This window comes from Limanda limanda, chromosome 8 (assembly GCF_963576545.1).
Source record: "Limanda limanda chromosome 8, fLimLim1.1, whole genome shotgun sequence".
In the NCBI taxonomy this organism is placed as follows: domain Eukaryota; kingdom Metazoa; phylum Chordata; class Actinopteri; order Pleuronectiformes; family Pleuronectidae; genus Limanda; species Limanda limanda.
The window spans coordinates 12702080-12722184 of record NC_083643.1 but is presented as its reverse complement, the minus strand read 5'-3'; the positions used below and the strand labels follow the sequence as shown (position 1 = coordinate 12722184).

At 41.9% G+C, this 20105-nt stretch overlaps 1 protein-coding gene across 1 annotated transcript in view; it reads right to left on the bottom strand.

The window, feature by feature from the left end:
• Nucleotides 1-19150, bottom strand: part of LOC133008916 (voltage-dependent calcium channel subunit alpha-2/delta-1) — a 59650-nt gene extending 40500 nt beyond the window's left edge. Inside the window, exons 1-3 of the mRNA XM_061076295.1 lie at nucleotides 19074-19150; nucleotides 13215-13296; nucleotides 12916-13032 (exon numbers count right to left, since the gene is read on the bottom strand). Of these exons, the coding sequence (XP_060932278.1) occupies nucleotides 12916-13032; nucleotides 13215-13296; nucleotides 19074-19150 (276 nt within the window). The remainder of the gene's footprint in view (nucleotides 1-12915; nucleotides 13033-13214; nucleotides 13297-19073) is intronic.
• Between the last annotated feature and the right edge of the window lie 955 nt (nucleotides 19151-20105).

Below are 20105 nucleotides of genomic sequence, written 5' to 3'. Positions count from 1 at the left end.
AAAATATAATCGATTATCTCCATTATTTCAAGGGCAATATATCCTTCCAAGAAAAGTAGTTATCGTGAGAGGCCACATTCTGCTGAAAGTTTCACCTCTATTCGCAGGTGCATTAGATGGAAACTGTGAACAGTGTAGAGAAGCCAAAACAAAGCATACACGCCTGCACAACTGTGTATCTGTTCACTGAGGTGGATCCACACTGATGGAACTTCAGCCTGGCCCTGACCTTCCCCTGCTCACTCTCTACTGGGTGATGACAACCCTGAGGAGGAGAGGTTCGCCCTTAAACACACGCACCTGTCTCGCACACTGACTTTCCACACAGCAGCAAAGTTACCACAGCTTCAGAGGAACTCCACTTCAGTGAGTTATTATGGAGGCAGCTAGAAATCACGAAGATAAAGTGTATTTATAGCTAAATGTCATTCTCACATCCATCTGTTGGACAGTCAGACGAGAGAAGCATGACATCAGGCATTCTGTGAGCAATGACTAGATTAGATGCTCATAGTATAAAGTTTGTAATCGTGCGCCCTCACTGAGTGTGGGTGTGAACGTGTGTGACCATGTGTCCACTGTCTGCAATTGTTCCTTTCCTGTTCCACAGTCCCATCCCTTTGGCCTCCAGCTCTGGGCTCGGTTCCAGACCCGTCTCCACCTCCTCTGCACTGGCTGTCAGCAGCTAAATATACACCCCCACTCCAGCCATAAACAGAAACTCACACACAACATAGCGATCAGGAGATTATTACGCACCATGTTTACTGTGAGCAAAAATAATATGTACTTACACATCATCATGTGCTGAATCATTTACAAACAGAAAAAAGAGCTTGACGCTGATTTTGGCTTTAAAAGACACTGACGGTGTTGAATGTATTTCAATGATTTTATCCAGAGATTAACATCTATTACCATAATTTACCTACTTCATCTTTTATGTGTAAACATTTAATTACCGCCATCGAGGAGGTTATGTTTTCAAGCAATTTACACCTAAAACATGAAGCATGGAATAAGAAAGAACCCATCGAATTTGGGGCACATCCACTTTGTTCAGTTTAAAGATGAGGTGATACAATCGTTTTCCCAAATCATTTAATATGAATTCGATTTTATTTTTTAAATTTGTAGTCTGGGGTGTGTTTTTTGACATTGGTGGAGGTCAGTGCTCTGAGTGCCCTTCTTGATTTACAGGCAATCCGAAAGTAGGCCCGATCAGAATCTCCACATCTTTGCAACAAAACCTTGCAAGATTGCTTCACCAATGTTTTACGGTGTTTTCAGACATTTCAGCCAAAGAACACTTAAGAGAAACCCAGGTTGAACTGGGTGGCTGTGTAAAATCCCATTAGATTCTTATTAATAATTAAATCCAGTGACACCTCGATGCACCCACCACGCTGTGAGAGCTTTCCAAACAGAGCCTTGGTGCTTGGTTGGTATTTTCATTCCGTGGTGGTTACAAGGAGAAAAAGAATAGATACAATTTAAGACTGTAATAATGCGACACTCAAGGGAGAGGGGGGGCAACAGTTCATATCCAAGCTGCAAAGGCCAACTGCGCGAGGTCTTGTCATTAAGCTTGTGTCAAATATCCCAAGAACATCACAAGACATTAACGTCACACATTGAGATAAGTAAGTTATAAATCCTGACGATCTCTTGAAATATCTTTAATGCGTTAAGTGCATATATGGGCTATAAACATGTATAGCATAATATAAACACGAATGCATGCCGAGGTACACACATAAACAGCAGCGATGGAACATATGGATATCTATTACAATTAGCTCCTCTCCTCTCATCCTGAATTTCTCTCTCGGCGTGATGTTGTATTTGATGTGATGCACACGTGTTATCAACAGCTGCTCCATACTTTAGACCTCATACGTCATCGTTTGTGTGACACAAATGGAGAATGGGACCATAGTATTTTGTGTCAAAATACCTCAACCTTACAGTATATGAATACACACACACACAGACACACACACACACACACGCTTACACGCCTCCTAAGAGAGCAGACAGGGTTGTTAAAAATTCATGACAGAGCTTTGACAAGGCTCCTTTCCCTTCTGGGAGATATGGGGGAGGTGAGGAGAAGTGTGTGAGGAAAGATACCTAATTATCCATCTCTCGTTCCTCTGTATCCCTCCCTCTCTATCTCTCTCTCCGTCTAACACATACACACGGGGAGGTTATCAGATTACCCGAAGAAAGCGACGGCACAGTCGAATCCCCTCTCCAGAGCCGGGATTTGACGAGACCGCTCCCTGAGTGACGGTTCATCAGTGCATCACGGAGCGGCTGCAAGTTGCCCTCGTGCCAGTTGATTAGAAGCCAGCGTTGCTCCGTTGAAACACAAATTTAACACTACAATGGTTCCCTTAATGGGAGGGTCAGATTGGGTGACGTCCAATTTCTTATACTGTTAAACCTTCTCCAAATATTCCCTCTGGATACAGCTTTACCGTTTGGTTAAAAGAAAATCTCACATTTTCAGGTTCATTTTGTCGATTTTATATGAAGCAGTGATGTGATTTCCTTGGTTAGAGCATTTTGAGCCGCACTACTTGTAAGAAAGGTGCTATAAAAAAATATAGTGGATTAATCTTTATATGAATAATTACACAGTTGACAAAAATATGATACATGTCCTAGTTTTAATCTCTGGACAACATCAGAATATGTAATGACATGGCACATCTATTAAACAAATCTAATATTTGAGTTCAAATATTGTGCATATAGCAACTTGTGGGCCATGTTTTTTTTTGTTTTTTTTTATCCTTCCACCTGATGATAATGTTTTAATCAATTATGATGCTTCTAATTCAAGGATATTTCTTTGATTACATTTTTCAGAAGAAGTTCTGCCATCACTTTCACCTCATCTAAAGCCGAACAGAAAGTGGTGCTGCCACACTAAAGACATTAGTTGCATGATGGTAATAAAACAGACACCATTGCTATTATCAAATATACCCAGTATTATCTTATTACCACCCAACCCTATGGGAGAGCATAACAGACTCTCCATTGCATGCTTGAACTAACCGCTCATTAGTCCACCTCTCGCTTACAAAGATACCTCTCGCTACACACAATAATAAGCCCACTCTATCACTGGGTGACCATTGGATACCTAAAGAGAGCCCCCTCTCCCCTGCAGCCCTAATAGGGAAACAAGTGATCCTGGAGACTGGGAATTGGCTTTATAGGGAAGTGGAGTGGTTTTAAGGAATGAGGTGCTTCAGAAAAGGGGAACAGACATTTGTTAAGAGTCATGAAATCTATGGCTGGCAGGCAAAACCCCTCAATACTATCCGCAGGCAGCATTTCTCTTACAACTTGCTGAGCTATATCTTAATCCCAGCTGAACATAAAAACGGTCAAATGATGACCGCAACAACAGCTGTGCCTGTCAATACTCCCAGAGCCAAACAGGACACATAATATAGTATTTCTCATTCCTTGCACCTCCCGACCTCCATGCACATTGACGTATGAGCTCATTATGCACAGAAACGTTCGGAGTGTCCCACCTGCAAACCTACAGAGACTCTGCCCTACTCTCACCAGTCTTAGTTGTCATACTGCCGGGGCAACACACCATGCATTTAGTGAGAAAGAGGAGCACGGCTTAAAAAATAGACAGCGAAGATGAGACAGGCTCTGCTAAATCTCACAGAGCTTCCCAGACTCTTTGTGTGTGGAAACATATATATATATTTATATAAATGTGTGTGTGCATGTGCATGTGTGTCTCCACAAGCCTGAAATCAATGGGCCATTCAGAGCACACTGCCTTCTCACCCAGACAACAATGTAATACTCACAAGAGTGGTAACAGTCTGAAAGATCATTAACACCCACATCCAGTCATATCTCTCTCTTCCTAACTTCTAACAGGATGCCCACATCAATGAACACTGGCCGTCTATTCATCAGAATGAGTCCAAACTCAAAGGGATGGTAAAGTTTAAAAAATAGGGGTGGCATGAAGGGTCAGTATGAGAGGCAGAAAACAGATGACTGAAAAGATAACAGGAAAAAACTTAGATGATGAGTAGCTGTATTAAAAGGAAAGGAGAGTCCAAAGAGGAAAAAAACATATTCAGGCTCAGCATGATCCCAGTCTCATTAAAAAAGTAGCTTGTGAAAAGGAACAGTGGGGCGATGGAGAGAGATATATTTATATATCCTGTGTGCATGTCTGATGAATACATTAGGCTAGAGCGTGTATATAAAGAAGAATAACAGAAGTAAACTTTTGGACTAAAGACTGGAAATGTAGAAGCGGGGAGACAGACAGACATAGTCGAACAAAGAGGAGATTCAAAAGGGCAGAGAAAGGTTAAGAGAAACGTCAGTGAGTGAAAGGAGGGGCTACAATAAGAGAAATCAGATGAGATAAAGAAAGGGTGATTTCAAATTTCAGGTTGACAGAGAACTGTGGCAAAAGGCCAAGAGCTGCACAAGGGGGTGTTACGGTGATTTGGAGGAGGCAGGAAGAAAGGCATGCATCTGGGCTGAAGGAGAAGGAGGGAAGGGAATCACTCCTATGCTCCCATGGTTATTAATATGGCACATAATGGAAACATGACTTAGGGTCCTGTGTTCCCAGGGTGCTATGTTCCCCCAGTGCTAAATACAGACTGGTGACATAATGGAGCTAAAACAAGATGCTGGACATTTGTGCTAGAACTATTTAAATGCCCTTTGGCATTGATTCTACAAGTCTCTGGAACTCTAGAACAACATTCTCCCTTAAGATTTCCCCTCATTTGATGGTTTGATGATAAACCCATTGGTCTTAAATCTTCCATTGTTATTACATTGGGTCTAAAAGAGACTTCCATTAAGGTGGAAACATTTCATCATAGGATAAAGACGATGATATCTATGAAATATATCAACATCAACACAGGTTGAATTTGACCTGAACATATGAGAAGGGTTATTTAGGTTAGGTTATTAACAGAATAATGAGATGAGGAACATAGAATGCCGGGAGCGTGGTTTCTGTTAAGAAATATATGTTCCCAGAGGGGGAGATGTGTGAAGGCATAAAGAGCGTGTGACAGAGCGAAAGAGCAGAAGTATCTGCAGCAGTAGGAGCCCAGGGGAGAGCCGTGCTGCTCCACATGGTTCCTCTCAGAGGCCAAACCCTCCAATGGGAACAGCACATCTACAGCTGCTCCCCGTCTCATCCCCTCTCTTTGACTCTCCCGCTCTCATGCGTGTATTTTTGAGATGTGTGCGTTTCCTGCTGTTCACACATTTTATGTTGTGTGTCAGCAGATCAAACTTCACAGGGCGTCTTTGTTTAAAAGGCTGAAACACTGAGAACTTCTTTTGTTAAGTATGTATACATAGTGATCCTTTTCTTGAAAGGTATTCTTATATATTGACTTTTATATTGTTATAACAAAGTTTACAAAGCTAGGATGACAAATTATTTTAGAGGTTACACCAATAATGCTTTATGGTAATAATGCAGGTAATCCAAACTCTTGTTTTAAGAAGCCACCATATGAATAACATCACTTTTTAAGATTATATGTCAAACTTGCAGGAGAGCGACATTAACATTAATTTTAGTGTCTTTCTTTGGCCACATGGCAAATGTTAATTCCAATAATCTTTCTTCTGCGACCTGTGTGTTTGGTCTCCTGAGGGAAATATCTTATTAATTAGTAGCTTAATACTTGTTGTTCATCAGATCACATAGGAGGTGCTAGGTCGTCACGCTTGGAGAAGCTTAAAGTAAATCATAAATACATATATTTGGCGAGAGGTGGATTAGCACAGGTCACCAGCATAATGCAGGGATGACATTCATAGTCAAACAACCATTTTTACTCACATTTACAATTCACATTGTTGTTAAGAAACTCAAACTGGTGTTAGGCCGAGCCTCTAATTATCTTCTCACATGTCAATTACTGTAATTATGACAAAATATTGACAGGAAAATGCATGCAAATTGTCACATTCTTTAGTATTGAATATCATTATTGGATATTAAAATATATATATATATACAGTAAATGTATTTAAATGTAACCATGTACCAGCACGGTATGTATTTTATTCTCCATGAATGCATTGACACTTGTCCCTGGCCTATAATTCTTGTTAGAATTCCCTATCAGCACTGCTCGCTCCGTCTACCTCAGACACACACACACACACACAAACACACACAAACACACACAAACACACACAGAGGAACGGCATCACACAGACGGAGACACATGCAGACACCTCTTGTCTATTTAGTATGATCAGCGCAGAGCGGAGATGGGAGGTTGAGTAACATCTGCTCGGGAGACCGAAACATCTCTGATCGTATCATATCCTCTGCTCATTACTGCCTTATATGTTGGCACACACACACACACACACACACACACACACACACACACACACACACACACACACACACACACACACACACACACACACACACACACACACACACACACACACACTCACACACATGCATGCCCATGAAAACATCATAAAGTCACATCTTGTGCTCCTTATTATAGCCCTGTGACAGCAGGCAACAGATTAATAAAAATATGGTCCAACACCTGGGCAAAGACTCTATTAAACACATGCACGAATAGCACATGAAACACTTAACATACACCTCTGAAGAGGGAAATTGACAACTTGGGTGTTGAGCATCACATATTGAACCTTAAAGACAATCACAATGTAAAAATAACCACAGGAGGATTCACTGCAGTTGTTTTCGTGGTTACAGTTTGAAATTGCATCTTTTACAATAGTAAAGTGGAAAGTGGAACGTTTTCTGACAAGAACATAAGTTCATTTGGAAAAACCTTGCAAATATGGTTGCTTTTTAGTAAGACGGAGTATTAGTGCTACTGAAAAGAAAAAAAAATATCTCACACTCTGTGAAGTTGTGATATTACCAGAATAAAGCTGTAATCTCAGGAGAATAACGTCGTAATATTAAGAGATAAACTTTGTTATTTTACAACAGCTCTAAGTTCTAAAATTACGAGAAAAACTGGCTAAATGTATTAAAAATAAACATTATAAAATATAATTTATATCAAATATAATTTTTTCTCTATTATCATAATATTAGGACATTTTTCTCATTAAGTTACAACTTTACTTTTGCAATATTACGTCTTTCTTCTCAATAAAGACTTCATTCTCGTAATATTATGACATTATTCTCTCAATCTCAGAATTTTCTTTGTTTTCAATTTGGCCCTAATGAACTATAGAGAGGGAAATTGCCACATACAATCTTGTGTTGTTTATGTTTTACATGGAAACACAATCGGCTAGCTGTCACTCAAAGGTGTCATCATGAATGGAAATGCCATGCAACAAAGAATCGAAACATTAATAATAATAAAAAAACAGTTAAGCTCCCTTAAACCTGAGCTGTTTACATGAAAGGCTTGACAGAGCTGGGGAATAGAGCTCATGTTGTTAGTGAAAATGAAGGTTGAACATCTAGTATTCATATTAAGTGTGAGCAATTTGTCAGTATTAAAATGCTTAAAAGGTGGCATTGGAATCATCTGTTATAGCAACAAATGTAATAGAAGATTTAATTGCACTTATTACTGACTGACTGTTTCAGAACATCTGTTGTGTTATAACAAGCTTTAACTCAATCCAGTATGATTATGCTCGTAAACATTTTTACATGCTGCCGTTTAATAAGGCTTGCTGCACAATATCATGGCCTGATCTGTGTGTCTGATGCATGTGCTTTACAAGCTACCACTGAATAAACCATATACCTCGCTGGGAATGATGAGACCTTGAATCTCCCTCAGTAAAGGGACAATGACAGCATCAAAAACACAAGGTATACTTAACCTCCTTTTTAGATTATATAAATTCTCAGTTGTTGCCTTGAGAGATGCAACTTATAAAAGTGTATAATGAACAAAGAGTGTCTATATTTCACTACTGAGAAATACCCTATAGTGGCAAAATGGATATAGGGCGCTTTTCAATGGGACCACTCAGAGCACTTTACAGATAGAAAGAGCCAGGCTTCAGTGTGTTGCTCAAGGACACACAGGCACACATGGGAGCTGCATATTGAACCAGAAACCTTACGATCACTTGATAAACACTCTACCTCCTGAGGCTGTGGTTGTGATTGACAGTGCCTCCACATAAATTGTTGGAATTGACGAAATGACAGAAATGATATCAAACATCGGTTTTCTCTTACTAAATGCATCACTTAGAGCTGGAGAGCTTCAATGGATGTTTTTTGTATTTAGCCATATAATGTAGTGAGTGTTTGGAACAAGATGACTTCATGCAAAACCGAGCAATGAATTCTGACATTGTACAAATGTAATAGTAATAACTGCCAAAGTCTGCGAGGCTGACGCTGTTTGATAGCTCTAATAATTGCTGTAATTTGTGTTATCTGTAAAATGGATTTCATCCATTAAAATGTTCTTACTTCATTTAATAAAGCATCAGGAGCACTCACTCATCATTTCGGTATTTTTTAATAATGGATGTAGGTTGCATCATGACGCAATCATGATGCCAGAACTGAAAACACAGGACACAGACACACACACACACACACACACACACACACACACACACACACACACACACACACACACACACACACACACACACACACATACACACGCACAAACATGCACATACATTCTTTCCTGGAGACTAAAATTATAATTTTCCACTATGTGCTGAGCCACGACCAAAACCCTGACATTAACCCAAAACTAAACCTGACCACGAACCAAAAGAAAAACAAAATATATTTTATTCGGAATGGGGACACTTATGTCTGCAATTGGAAAAGCTGTCCCCACTTGACTAGATTTAGCCTGAAAGTTGTCCCTGTAGGTAGCCTATACCACACACACACACGCACACGCACACACACACACACACACACACACACACACACACACGCTAATAGAGAGTCGTGGGCCACCTGTGTCCAGTAGAGTTTTAGCGGTGTTGGCTGAGGTATTACTCTAAGTAATGTTGTTGCCCAGCTCATTAGTCACTGAGCTCTTCACCTCCGACTGGAACTGCACACACAACCCAAAGTGCACACACACAAACACACAAAGTGGTGTCTGAGCCAGTGTGAATGTCTGTCTTCAGAGTTTTATCAGATGGCCTTTTGCCTTAACAGCATCAATAATTAGGTTTCTAATTACAGTGTTTGCAGACAGCAAGGCAGAGAGAGAGAGAGAGAGAGAGCAGGCATTGGAGGGGGAGGGGGAGGGAGGGAAATACTTGGATCTGGCTTCGGGTACAACACTTTCAATATATGGTCAACTGCTTGTGACAAACATTTTCAGATCTCTCTCCCCGGCTCCTGCTCCTTTTTAGGAGTAAAGTAAATATGTCTATATTAGTGTATGTTATTTAACTATGGATGTACAATGTCTACTGTCACTTCCTAGTCCTAGCCCTCCAACAATGGAAACTTAAGGGCCTCTGGAAATCCACAGTATGTGATCTGAGTTGACAGATAGAAACGTGATTGGAGGATCAGAGATGACAAGACACTCGGGGAAATGGGCTCTATTGTAGGAAAGTAAAATATGATACACATATGCCATAAGTGTGTAATAAAACACAAGGGAATATGTTAATAAAAGGAGCAATAAATGACAAAGCACCTCCCAACTCTTTAAGCAGAAAGTCACATCTCGAGAACCATTTAATCACAACAATGGCAAAGGCAACTGATTGTCCATTTCGGGGTTCTGGGGTCTGAGTCGAGCTTAATCCAAACTTTGGATAAACACGTGAACAGCCCTCTGTGCAGCGGCTAGTCTTTCCTTGTCGCAGCTCAGTTACTGCAGGTCACTTTTGCTGTTTCAGGAAAGAAAGCTTCAACCAGCATCACCACAGGCCAAGCAAACAACCCATTCCAGACAAGCTAATTTACAACCCACACTGCTCTATAGTAAATCAAAAAAGAAGGCAGCTCAATCTGAGAGGGGAACAGGGGAAGAGGCTGAAACCCTTGTAGCCGCTTTGTGTGCACTTCTCCCAGTCGTTGCTTAAGTTTGTGTGTGAGTGTTCCCCATTGAGATCAAGCCTCGCTTTACGTTGTAAAACCTTTGATAAAGCGATCTCTCCCAACAGTGTGACGCCTAGTACTCGTTAATAATGCATGCTACACTCTGCTGCACACTGATTTAAGGAAGCCAGCACAGACACACACGTGTGTCACACACCTGTGGCTGCGTAAACTGTGGCCTTTCAAAGGTCATCCATCACACAGAGGAGGAGATCAGAGACGGGGGGGAGGGGGGGGAGATGAGAGAGAGGATGGGGCTTTTGAAGGCGGTTGAAAACTGAGTGGTGTCTTGGGCTGTAGCCAATTAAATTGACATTGAGAATCACTCCAAGCCATATGTCGAAGGCAATGAACAAGCATGGTGAGCAAAAAATAAGCTTAAAGTAAAACCTTCTCTGCTGGTAAGTTTATACACATACAAGTTCTGATTTGCATTTGGCTTCCAGCTCCCCCACAACCCTTGAAGGATCAGTGGTATTTGCATTTCCTCTCACTGTGGTTGAGTCTTGAAGCTCTAGAAAGACACGGTGCAACAAATCTATTACCTCCTGACTTCTCACACCTCATCTCATCTGCTCTCATTGCACCATCCGACGCTCACATCTATCCTTTGCTCGTCAGTCCATCAATGCACACATCCATCATGTTTCGTGCGTTCTTCCCTCCTTTCATATCCTCCATTTATCTCCCCGTTCATACTTCTCAGGACAGAGGATCCAATATCAGCGTGCCTTGAGGTTACTCGTGGGAGAGGATGAGACGCAAAGACGCAATAAACAGGGAGAAGTGATCGATGTCCGGAGGTGGGATGGACTGTCAGCATCAGGCCAGCCGACCCCCCCACCCACCCACCCACCACCTATAGCGTTAACACCCACATACAAACACACACTTACAAAAGCCGACCTCACAGCTAAATCTTTCTCCTATCACTTTGCACTGGGGCCACTTTTTATCCTCGCTGCTCAAGAATCTCATGGCACCAGTGTTCGGAAAAATGATAAGGACACCGGGGTGTTTACTTAACATACAAAAGACAGACACTTGGCAGGAGATGTGTTTATGAACATTCATAAATACTCCCTCTCCATTCCTAATAAGACAACAATAACGAGACCTTATAAAGGCAGAGTAAGGGGTGCTGTGACCCAACTCCCTTTGAATCTATAAAAACAGCTCAGTCGGCTATTATAAATGAGCTTCTCTGACCCATTTATGTATAAGAAAAAAAGGAAGAGGGGGGAAGAGAGAGAGTCTCCCCAGGGTCGAAGCTCTCATCATCACAAATAAAACAAGGTCCCTGCTCTCTACTCATGTAGTGTAAAGGCTTCAGTTGGTTTTGCATAGAAGGTATATCATCTATATAATACTATTACAGTTATAAGTGAGTAGATCACCTCACCACTTATATATTGTTGCTCTTGCATGATAGTTTGTGACAATGTAAAAGCCTCCAGTGGGTTGTGACTGATTTAACTAACTCCACAAATTTCTTTCCCTCAGAAGAGACAAAGAGACACGGCAGCCCCCGTTCCTACAAGGTCAGTACAGTGTTTTGATTGTGTCTTTATCGATTTAAAGGACAATGTAAACCAACTCACATCAATCACACTTGGAAAAATATAATTATGGTTCAATGTGGCCTCAAGGGAGATAGTATATATGATTTATACCCCTAATTAGCTTTGGTCAGTCTCATGATGTTTGAACTTTAAAGATTTAATCAACTGAGCCTCATGCTATGTATGTGAATGTTATTATTGTATGTGTGGTCGTAAATGTATCTAATTGTAAAATATAATAATACATGCTAAACATTTTAAGTATACATTTAATCTTAGCACTTAGTACTTCTTCAACACTAAACTATAAAGCTGTCTTCAGATATGAACTCCATAATTGGTTCCCAACATTCTCCAGAGATCGCCTTGAACGCACTAAGAATGCAGCTGGAGTTTGTCTGAGTCAGACACGTTCACAACAACAGGAAAATCTAGCCTGGATATAAATCATTCAGGAGGAAGGGGATATATATTCTCATCTTCTTTGGCCTTTACTACATGTTTGCTACCTGTTATTCATCCTGAGATATTTTATATATTTTTTGTGTTTTGCATCATCAACTCCTGCTGTGAACTCTCCAGATAATCGGCTCACTCAGACATTAACCGGATTTGAACCAGGAGGCTGGCATGAAGAACTCAGGGGGGTGTCTGCAGCAACTGACACGGACATGTGCGTTCTCACACACAGCCCCTTTGGTTAATTTGAGATTATCCGGAGTTAAGTGCATGTCTGAAAGCAGTTTAAGATGTATTGTGCTCTGCAGCTAAAGCCCTCAGTGTCTGGGTTGTGGTTCAATCTAATGTCCTTTGTTGAAGTCAAACCTTAAACAATAGTGTTTCCTGTGGAAAGTTTGGACATTTACAGCTCCTTTCTTGGGGTTCGCCATTGCCAGCTGAACAACAGAGTCCATAGAGCAAAATCAAGTTATAAACAATGTGTCAGCAGAGATTCTCATGTAAGTCAAGAGTTTAAATCTTTCCCATTTCAATATTGGGGATGCTGTTGCTAGATTTAGTATAATCATGATTAAATGTCAGCATGTCACAGATACCTACAGCACTTAATTACGTCTTCAGAGTTTTCCCCACACACACTTTGGTTATTGAATATACAAACTCAAGTCTATGACACGAACGGATGGAAAAACTTCTCTCTGTCGCAATAAATATCTCTTCCTGCTCAACTTTCAGACCAACAAAGTGACAGCTGGTTCCTCTGAGTGGGATGAGTCCTACCTTCAAGGCAGCAGACCTCTTCCGCAGCAGCTGCTCAATGTTCCTGGCTGCTCTGGCCACCAGCTCCTCTGCGTCGTTTTGCTCCACAGAGTACAGGTGCTGGTTTCTCAGAAAAATCTAGCCAGACACATGGAGGAGAGATGGTGTGATTAACACATGCACGTGATTTGCGTTTGTATTGAAAAAATTGCAAATTAATGACCTTAAAAAGGAGCAGTCAGATTCTCAGTCCAACTGCATATTCAAACCAGTGTTGGATTTTGATAATGCATGCGTGTGTATGGTTGAGGTGTTTCTACCTGTGTGAGGCTCATCCCGCCTGTGGCCGTGTCTGCCAGGGTCACCAGCTCCTTCTGCATCTGATCCACCCATTCTTTAATCCTACGGGACAGAGCAACGCACACGATGAATCAGATGCAACCAGACGACACATCGCACACATTTCACGTTGTAATTAGACTGTCAATCCACCTTTCTCACGTCTTCTAACAAGAACCGTCCAGCTGCACGGCTTCAAAACAAACAGGGCCAAAGGGAATCGCTCTAATAGGTCAGGCAGAGTGTCAACCAATCACACGCGCATCACCGGGAACAAATACAATGCCATCTAATCCAACACGTGTCACTGGGTGTCAACCAATACGATTACTTTGTGCGAGTTCAAGCGCGATGTCAACCAATCGCACGCGTGTCAGCCGGCGCCCGGTGGCCGGAGATGGCGATGTGAGTGGACAGGTGAGAGGCAGGAGGTGGCCTGGACCGGTGTTCTGCTCTGTGTATCAAAGAGCTCCGGGGACATGAGGGCCAGCCTGCTGGTGCACACATTGGATTATACCTCCCTTTCATCCTCGTCCAATCATCTTGTCAAAGCACAGTAAGCTCACATGCATTAAAATATACTGGCGAGGTCCATCCCTCCTTGAACACAGTGTTAGTGGAGAGAGATAAGGTAGGAGAGGAGAATGACAAAGACCTAACACCGTGTGCATTAAGTGACACCCTGAATAATCAGACTAATAAATGGGGTTCACCTGGTATGAGAGGCTTGCAGTAACAAAATACTTGTGTGCATGTCGGTGCATAAATTCCCCATATAGTCTGCATCCGTGCACACACATTCACACAGACACAGAGGCGGTCACATTAATATTGCATGAGAATAATAACAGGTTTGTATGGGATTCAGATACTGCTCTGTATTCACAATAACACAGACCCAGCCGTGACCTCCCCCTAATGGCGGAGAGGAAAATTATAGTCCCACAGACACACGGTGGAATAAACAGACACGTATACCCAGAAAATGTTCCCGGCAAGTGCAGCAGCGAAATGAAAGTCTGGCAAGTAGCAGTATTTGTGCAAAACATCTCCTCTGATGCTCAGCGCGGTGGAGGGAGTTGGTAAGATGCAAACAAAAAGAAGGCGGTACGGAAGATCAAGAAGAAGGTAAAGAAAATGGGAAATGGGCATCAGAGACACAAAATCCACAGCGGATGAGGTGAATTCAAAGTAAGAACAATAGCGAAGGAAGATGAGACTCTTAGCACGAGAGACAGACGGAGACGATACCAGAGGGGATAGAACACAGTTGGAAACTGTTTAGGAAAACAAGAGAGAGTTTGTGGGCTTTGGGTCAGACTCGACTCAGCTGCTGTCCCATAATTCCCAAAGCCAGATGCTTTAGAGATTGTGGGAAAAACGACTGACTGAGGCTTGGTAGAACTTTTTGAAATTTTGAAACAAATTTACATAGATGCCAGATTGATTCAGTCACCAGTCCTATAGGTAGACTCCTTGTTTACCTGCCAACTAATGCAAAAGGATCAGTAGAGCCTGATGGAAGAGGACTGGAGCTGGCCACTGGTTAAACTCACAACCTTTAATGAAGCATGAGATCTGTTTTTCTGTCTTATTATCCAGTTCTATAACATTTGAGGAACGCTAGCGGAGAATATTGCCCCGATGATAAAGTACTTTTAACACTGATACCGACAGAGCGTTATGTGTTAGTCTTACTTGTACTGTGCACTCATATTCACATTCAGGTTTATTCTACTGATACGTTTCACATCATATTTAATACCTTAGGCTTAGTCTGTCTGATTTTGCTTTTCAGTTGGCTTACAATGTAAATCCAATGTACATTTGAGAGCAGCCCACCCAGTCAGATTCCCAGTATGTGAACATATTTGGCAGATAAATCAAAGTCTTTCTGAGCATTTCTACATGGTGACGTGATGAGAAACTGCTTTTCTTCTTTTCTCCTCGTCTCACCTCTCGTTCACTCTCTTCTCCCATCTTGTCTTTATCCGCTCTCTGTCCCCAAATCTACTAACAGCTGATTGTATGGGATTTTAGCCTGAAGTGAATGAGTTTGTGTGTGTGTGTGTGTGTGTGTGTGTGTGTGTGCGTGTGTGTGTGTGTGTGTGTGTGTGTGTGTGTGTATGTGCGTGTTCCAGGGACTTGCTTGACATTCAGAGAAGCAGAGGGCCATCTCTCCAGAGTTCAGATTCTGTGAAATCTACAGCTATCAGTGTAAATCTCTATAACAAAATCTCCCAGGTGCTGACAAATGGATGAGTCAACCCAGACGGTGCATGTGTGCATGTCCAATATGGATGACATGGACTTTTCTTCAGTGCACTTTCTTCATATTTTTCAGAAATATATTTGGAACATTTTGTCAAAGCCCTTAGTGACGGGTCTCATCTGCAGATTTATAACTCAGCCTATTTCTCATATGTGATTGAATCTCTTGTGTGTGTATTAACTTTGTTATAGCCGAGTTTATCCTTTCACATATGAAGAACACAGCAGGTGATTGTCTTGGTTAGACTAGTTCACAACACCACAAAAGTGTCCGGAGCCTTTAGAAGAGGGGTGGAGCCTGGACAGAGCACACAGGATATGATATATCTGCTTTGTATATCATGTGCTTTCTTTAACAGCACATTCGACAAAAGCATCGGCACTAATCACCTAAACCTCCCAAATCTCGTTTGTCTTCTACGTGCATGGCATCTCTTCTTCACCCTAAAATATTTGTGTTCTTTTTGATTTGTATCCTCACGTTGGCTCACTCTGAAATTTCAACAAAGGGGCTTGAAGTTCTGGAAAATGTTTGCAGCCCTTTGCATTTTCAGGAAAACTTCTGGACTTCAAAGCATGTCTGAAAGCATCTTGTGTGTGAGCGCGAATATCAAACACTGAGTCAAAATTGCTGTAGAGAGCTCACTTGCTTCATTTCATCCAGTAAATGACCATAAAATAGAAAAAGTTATGCTCCTCACCAAAGTCCATTGCTCTATTCACAAATTTGTTACTAAATAGTCATTAAACAACCAGATGTAAAGTATTATCCAAGGACATGGAAAATCAATGTAATAAATCAATGAAATCCTCATCATTAAATCCCGCGTTGCCAAACATCCTTTGAGGTCCCGACCTGGTTTAGTGGCAACGCTTCATAAACACCATGAGATGAGTCCTGCTGTCGGTCTGCCGCGGTTGATATACGTTAAGTTGCATCACCACCTGAAATCGTGACTCACGCTGCTCATTTTAGCTCTTTTTTGATTCCAACACAAATTAAGTTGAGGGCAGTGCTTGTTATCTCCCCATCTGCCACACGGTTTTTCACACGCTTATATTGTAAACTCGTATCAATGACCAAAATAACAATTGTGATGATTCAGACACTTTGTAGTTTTGAAGTCAATGTTGCTGTGCTGAAGCTGCAAAATGTTTCTGCTCTGGTTGCTAGGCTTTGATTACTGCAGCCTCTAGTACACTGGGTAATTAAACACACACACACACACACCACACACAAATGGCAACTGGGTCAGACATTGCCCTACATTGTTTTTCAGACACAGGAAGAGCAAAACAGAAAGACAGGCGGAGAGACGATACAAGAACGAAAGAGAAAGAAAAAATACAGATGTGGTTGTGGTATCATTACTGTGGAACTCAACAAAGTAATGAGCTGGCCCACAGTGTGCACCTCGATGGGAGGCTGCGTTAAACTGGTCTAATTACAGAGGCAGAGACAGACGTGGTCCAGTCTGGACACGATGGGGCATGGAAACACCAACAGTGATGCGCCCAAACCACCCATGGTGCATGGTCATTAATGCCCAAGTGGCCAATTCCATCCCTTTCCAGTGTGGCTGAAGTTCTGAAAAGTGCCTTGATGTGGAGAGGATGGTTTCTAGTTTCATCATATTTACTGAAGTCATACAAAAAGTTTAGTGCCTTGAGTATTTACGGGTTCAGTAGATATTTGGGCAGTTTCACGCCTTTATGTTGGGGCCATAGTCCGAATGAAAGTTCTTGTATTTGTACAGTGTATTTTACATTTTGTATTTTACATTATACAGTGTTTACATTTAAGTCAGTTTTGTTTTCATGTTCAATATACAGAGCACACCTCAGAATGTTTTATGATCTGCTTATGTCCTGTCATCATCAACTACATGGGCGGCATGCGTTTGATGTCAATACCACGAGTGCATTCGCTAAGTTTTTTGAATAAAGTGCAGAGAATTTTTATTTTTTTCTGTTTTAGAGGAAGAATGAACCGGTTGACTCCCTTAATATCTATGCAATTATAAAATTATTAGTTATTACTACAAGCAAAATGAACGTCCTTGTCGTTTAAACATATCGTCAGAAGTGTACTCTACAAGTAACTTATGTGCCGCTTCCGCTTTTTGTTCTTAATTTATTGTGCAATGTTGTCTCAACTCACTGCAACTGGTCAGAAATGTCAAACTATCCAATTTCATACTGCAAATCAAACACAGCCAAGTTTGATCCGGACCAAGACAACCTCTCCTGTCCGTTGGTCCAGCCCACGGTCCGAGGAACCTGTTACTTTGGTTCTCTCCGATTTAATTGTAAGATGATGATCCAGGCAATAGATTTCCTTCTGCTGAGGACTGAAAGTAAGAGCCCTCCATAACCTGTCCACGTCTAATGGAAATTGAATTTAGCAACCAAACGCTAACCAAGAAAGGACATGGAAATATAAAGATAGTGACTCTATCTCATGGACGCTTGTCGACTTATATAATTTATTTTTGAAGCTATTTGTATTTTGTATGGAGCACCTAAAGAACTGGCTTTTCAAACAGATTCACTCACACCCTAAATACTTACTCACTCATTGACAAATCGACAATGAGCATCCAGCAGATTTAGTAGAAGGGGGCTTCACAATTACAGATGTTATTTGCCATCACTAATTGTGTGTTGACCAAAGGGTGCAGAGAACATACATACAGTATATATATATATCAGCAAGTTTCTCAGCAAGTAACTGCAGCCTACTGTATCATACTGAGCAGTATTTAGAATATTTCAGTAATATGCTCGCAAAAGATATTGGTAAGGTCTGACTGTTGCTTATATTTAGGTTTTGTCCAATGAACACATTTGAGTAAACATCTGGTAAAATGACTTACAGGTATGTATAGTGAAAATGTGATAGCATGCAGACCTAGAAGAATGAATATGTGGGATTTGCCGGTGTTATAATGCCTCATTGGTCAGCTCTCATATGTATTTTGAGAGCTGGTAAAATGAATAACATGTACGTACTAGTTATTAGTCAATGAAACCAATATAAATAAACGGTGCAAAAATCAGCTTACAATGGTTTCTATAAATTGGTTTATAACATTCACTAGGCTAAATATTTCCTAATGCTGTCCATGTTTCATACACAACATGTAGATTTTCCATCAGTGACACATGCATACAGCCGAAACTGAAATAGATGTACACTGAGTGGAGTGGCTGTGTTGGTATAACTTTTTTTGTTTTCATTTAGCCTGGAGGAAAAGGAGCAGGTGCGGCCCCTCCAACTCCTCCACAACTTCACGGTGGCCACATGCATCCCCCCGGTGACAAGCTGCTGATCCTGGCGACCAGCACGAACCAGCGGCTGGAGGCGAGGCGGCCACAGAGGAGCTGGAACCCCGCCTCACCCCCTGGACGACCACCACCGGTGCATGAATGAAACCTGCACCGCCCAGCCCTCACTCACACCCCCTCCGTGCGTGCACGTACCTCGCAGCCCGTGCACAGATAGTGGCTCATTAATTGAAAACAATCTAAGCGACTGCAAACATCAAATATCAAGATCTGTTACTTACATGAGCTGTGTTGGAAACTGCGATGCCAAACAGCCGCCGTGCCACAGCAGGAGCAGGAACACCCTGCAGGTATCCATTGGAAAGAATACAAAAATAAAAAAAAAGATTGGAGGCTGGGGGGCAATTCCCCGACGCACGTCAACACCAAGTGTGATCCAGTCCCCTCCTGCAGCCGGTGAATGGGAGAGGTGGTGAGCAGGAGCAGGAGGAGCAGCAGGAGGAGCAGGAGGAGCAGCAGGAGGAGCAGGAGCAGGAGTAGCGTGAGTGGCAGACTGTCGCTAAACCCCAGATTAACCAGCCCTGACACCTCTAATCTGATCACCGGCCATCCAGCGCCACAACAGGTAGTGGAGCGCTCTCCCTCTCTCTCTCTCTCGCTCTGCCACACTATCTCCCTCTCTCTCTCTCTCTCTCTCTCTCTCTCTCTCGTTATCGCTCTATCTCTCTCTGCCACACACACACTCTCTCTCTCTCTCTCTCCCTCTCTCTCTTTCACACACACGCACACACACCCTTGTCTCCCCTCCTTTTCAATCTATAGAAAAAGCATCACATATGCTCCACCTGTCTATGTGCTCCACTCGTTACCGTTGTTTTTGCAGTTAAAACTATCTATATATGCTCTGGTCTGAATGGTATATTAATGCAAAACATAACAAAGCAATAACTATTTGTTATTTTTATATATAAAGACTATATAAACCCCCTCCCTCCTGGTTAGCATTCTATATTGGGAACAACAAATTGTTCTTGACCTCCCTATATAATAAAACCAAATAAAAGAAATCCACCTGCTCCAAGGAGGGTCCCCAGTCTGACAGGTGCCAGGAACACATGCTCTCTGAATGCAGATGCACGTTTTGCTCTTTAAAATGCCCTCCAACTTTGCAATGCCTAAACAAACCTCAAGGGGGTGATTTCCACACCTTCATGGCACAATCTTTGCCAGTCACCATCAGCCGTGCTGGTAACAGGAGTGGCAGCAATCAGAGCAACGGTTGGTGGATCACTGCTAGAGTGACAGATGTTCAT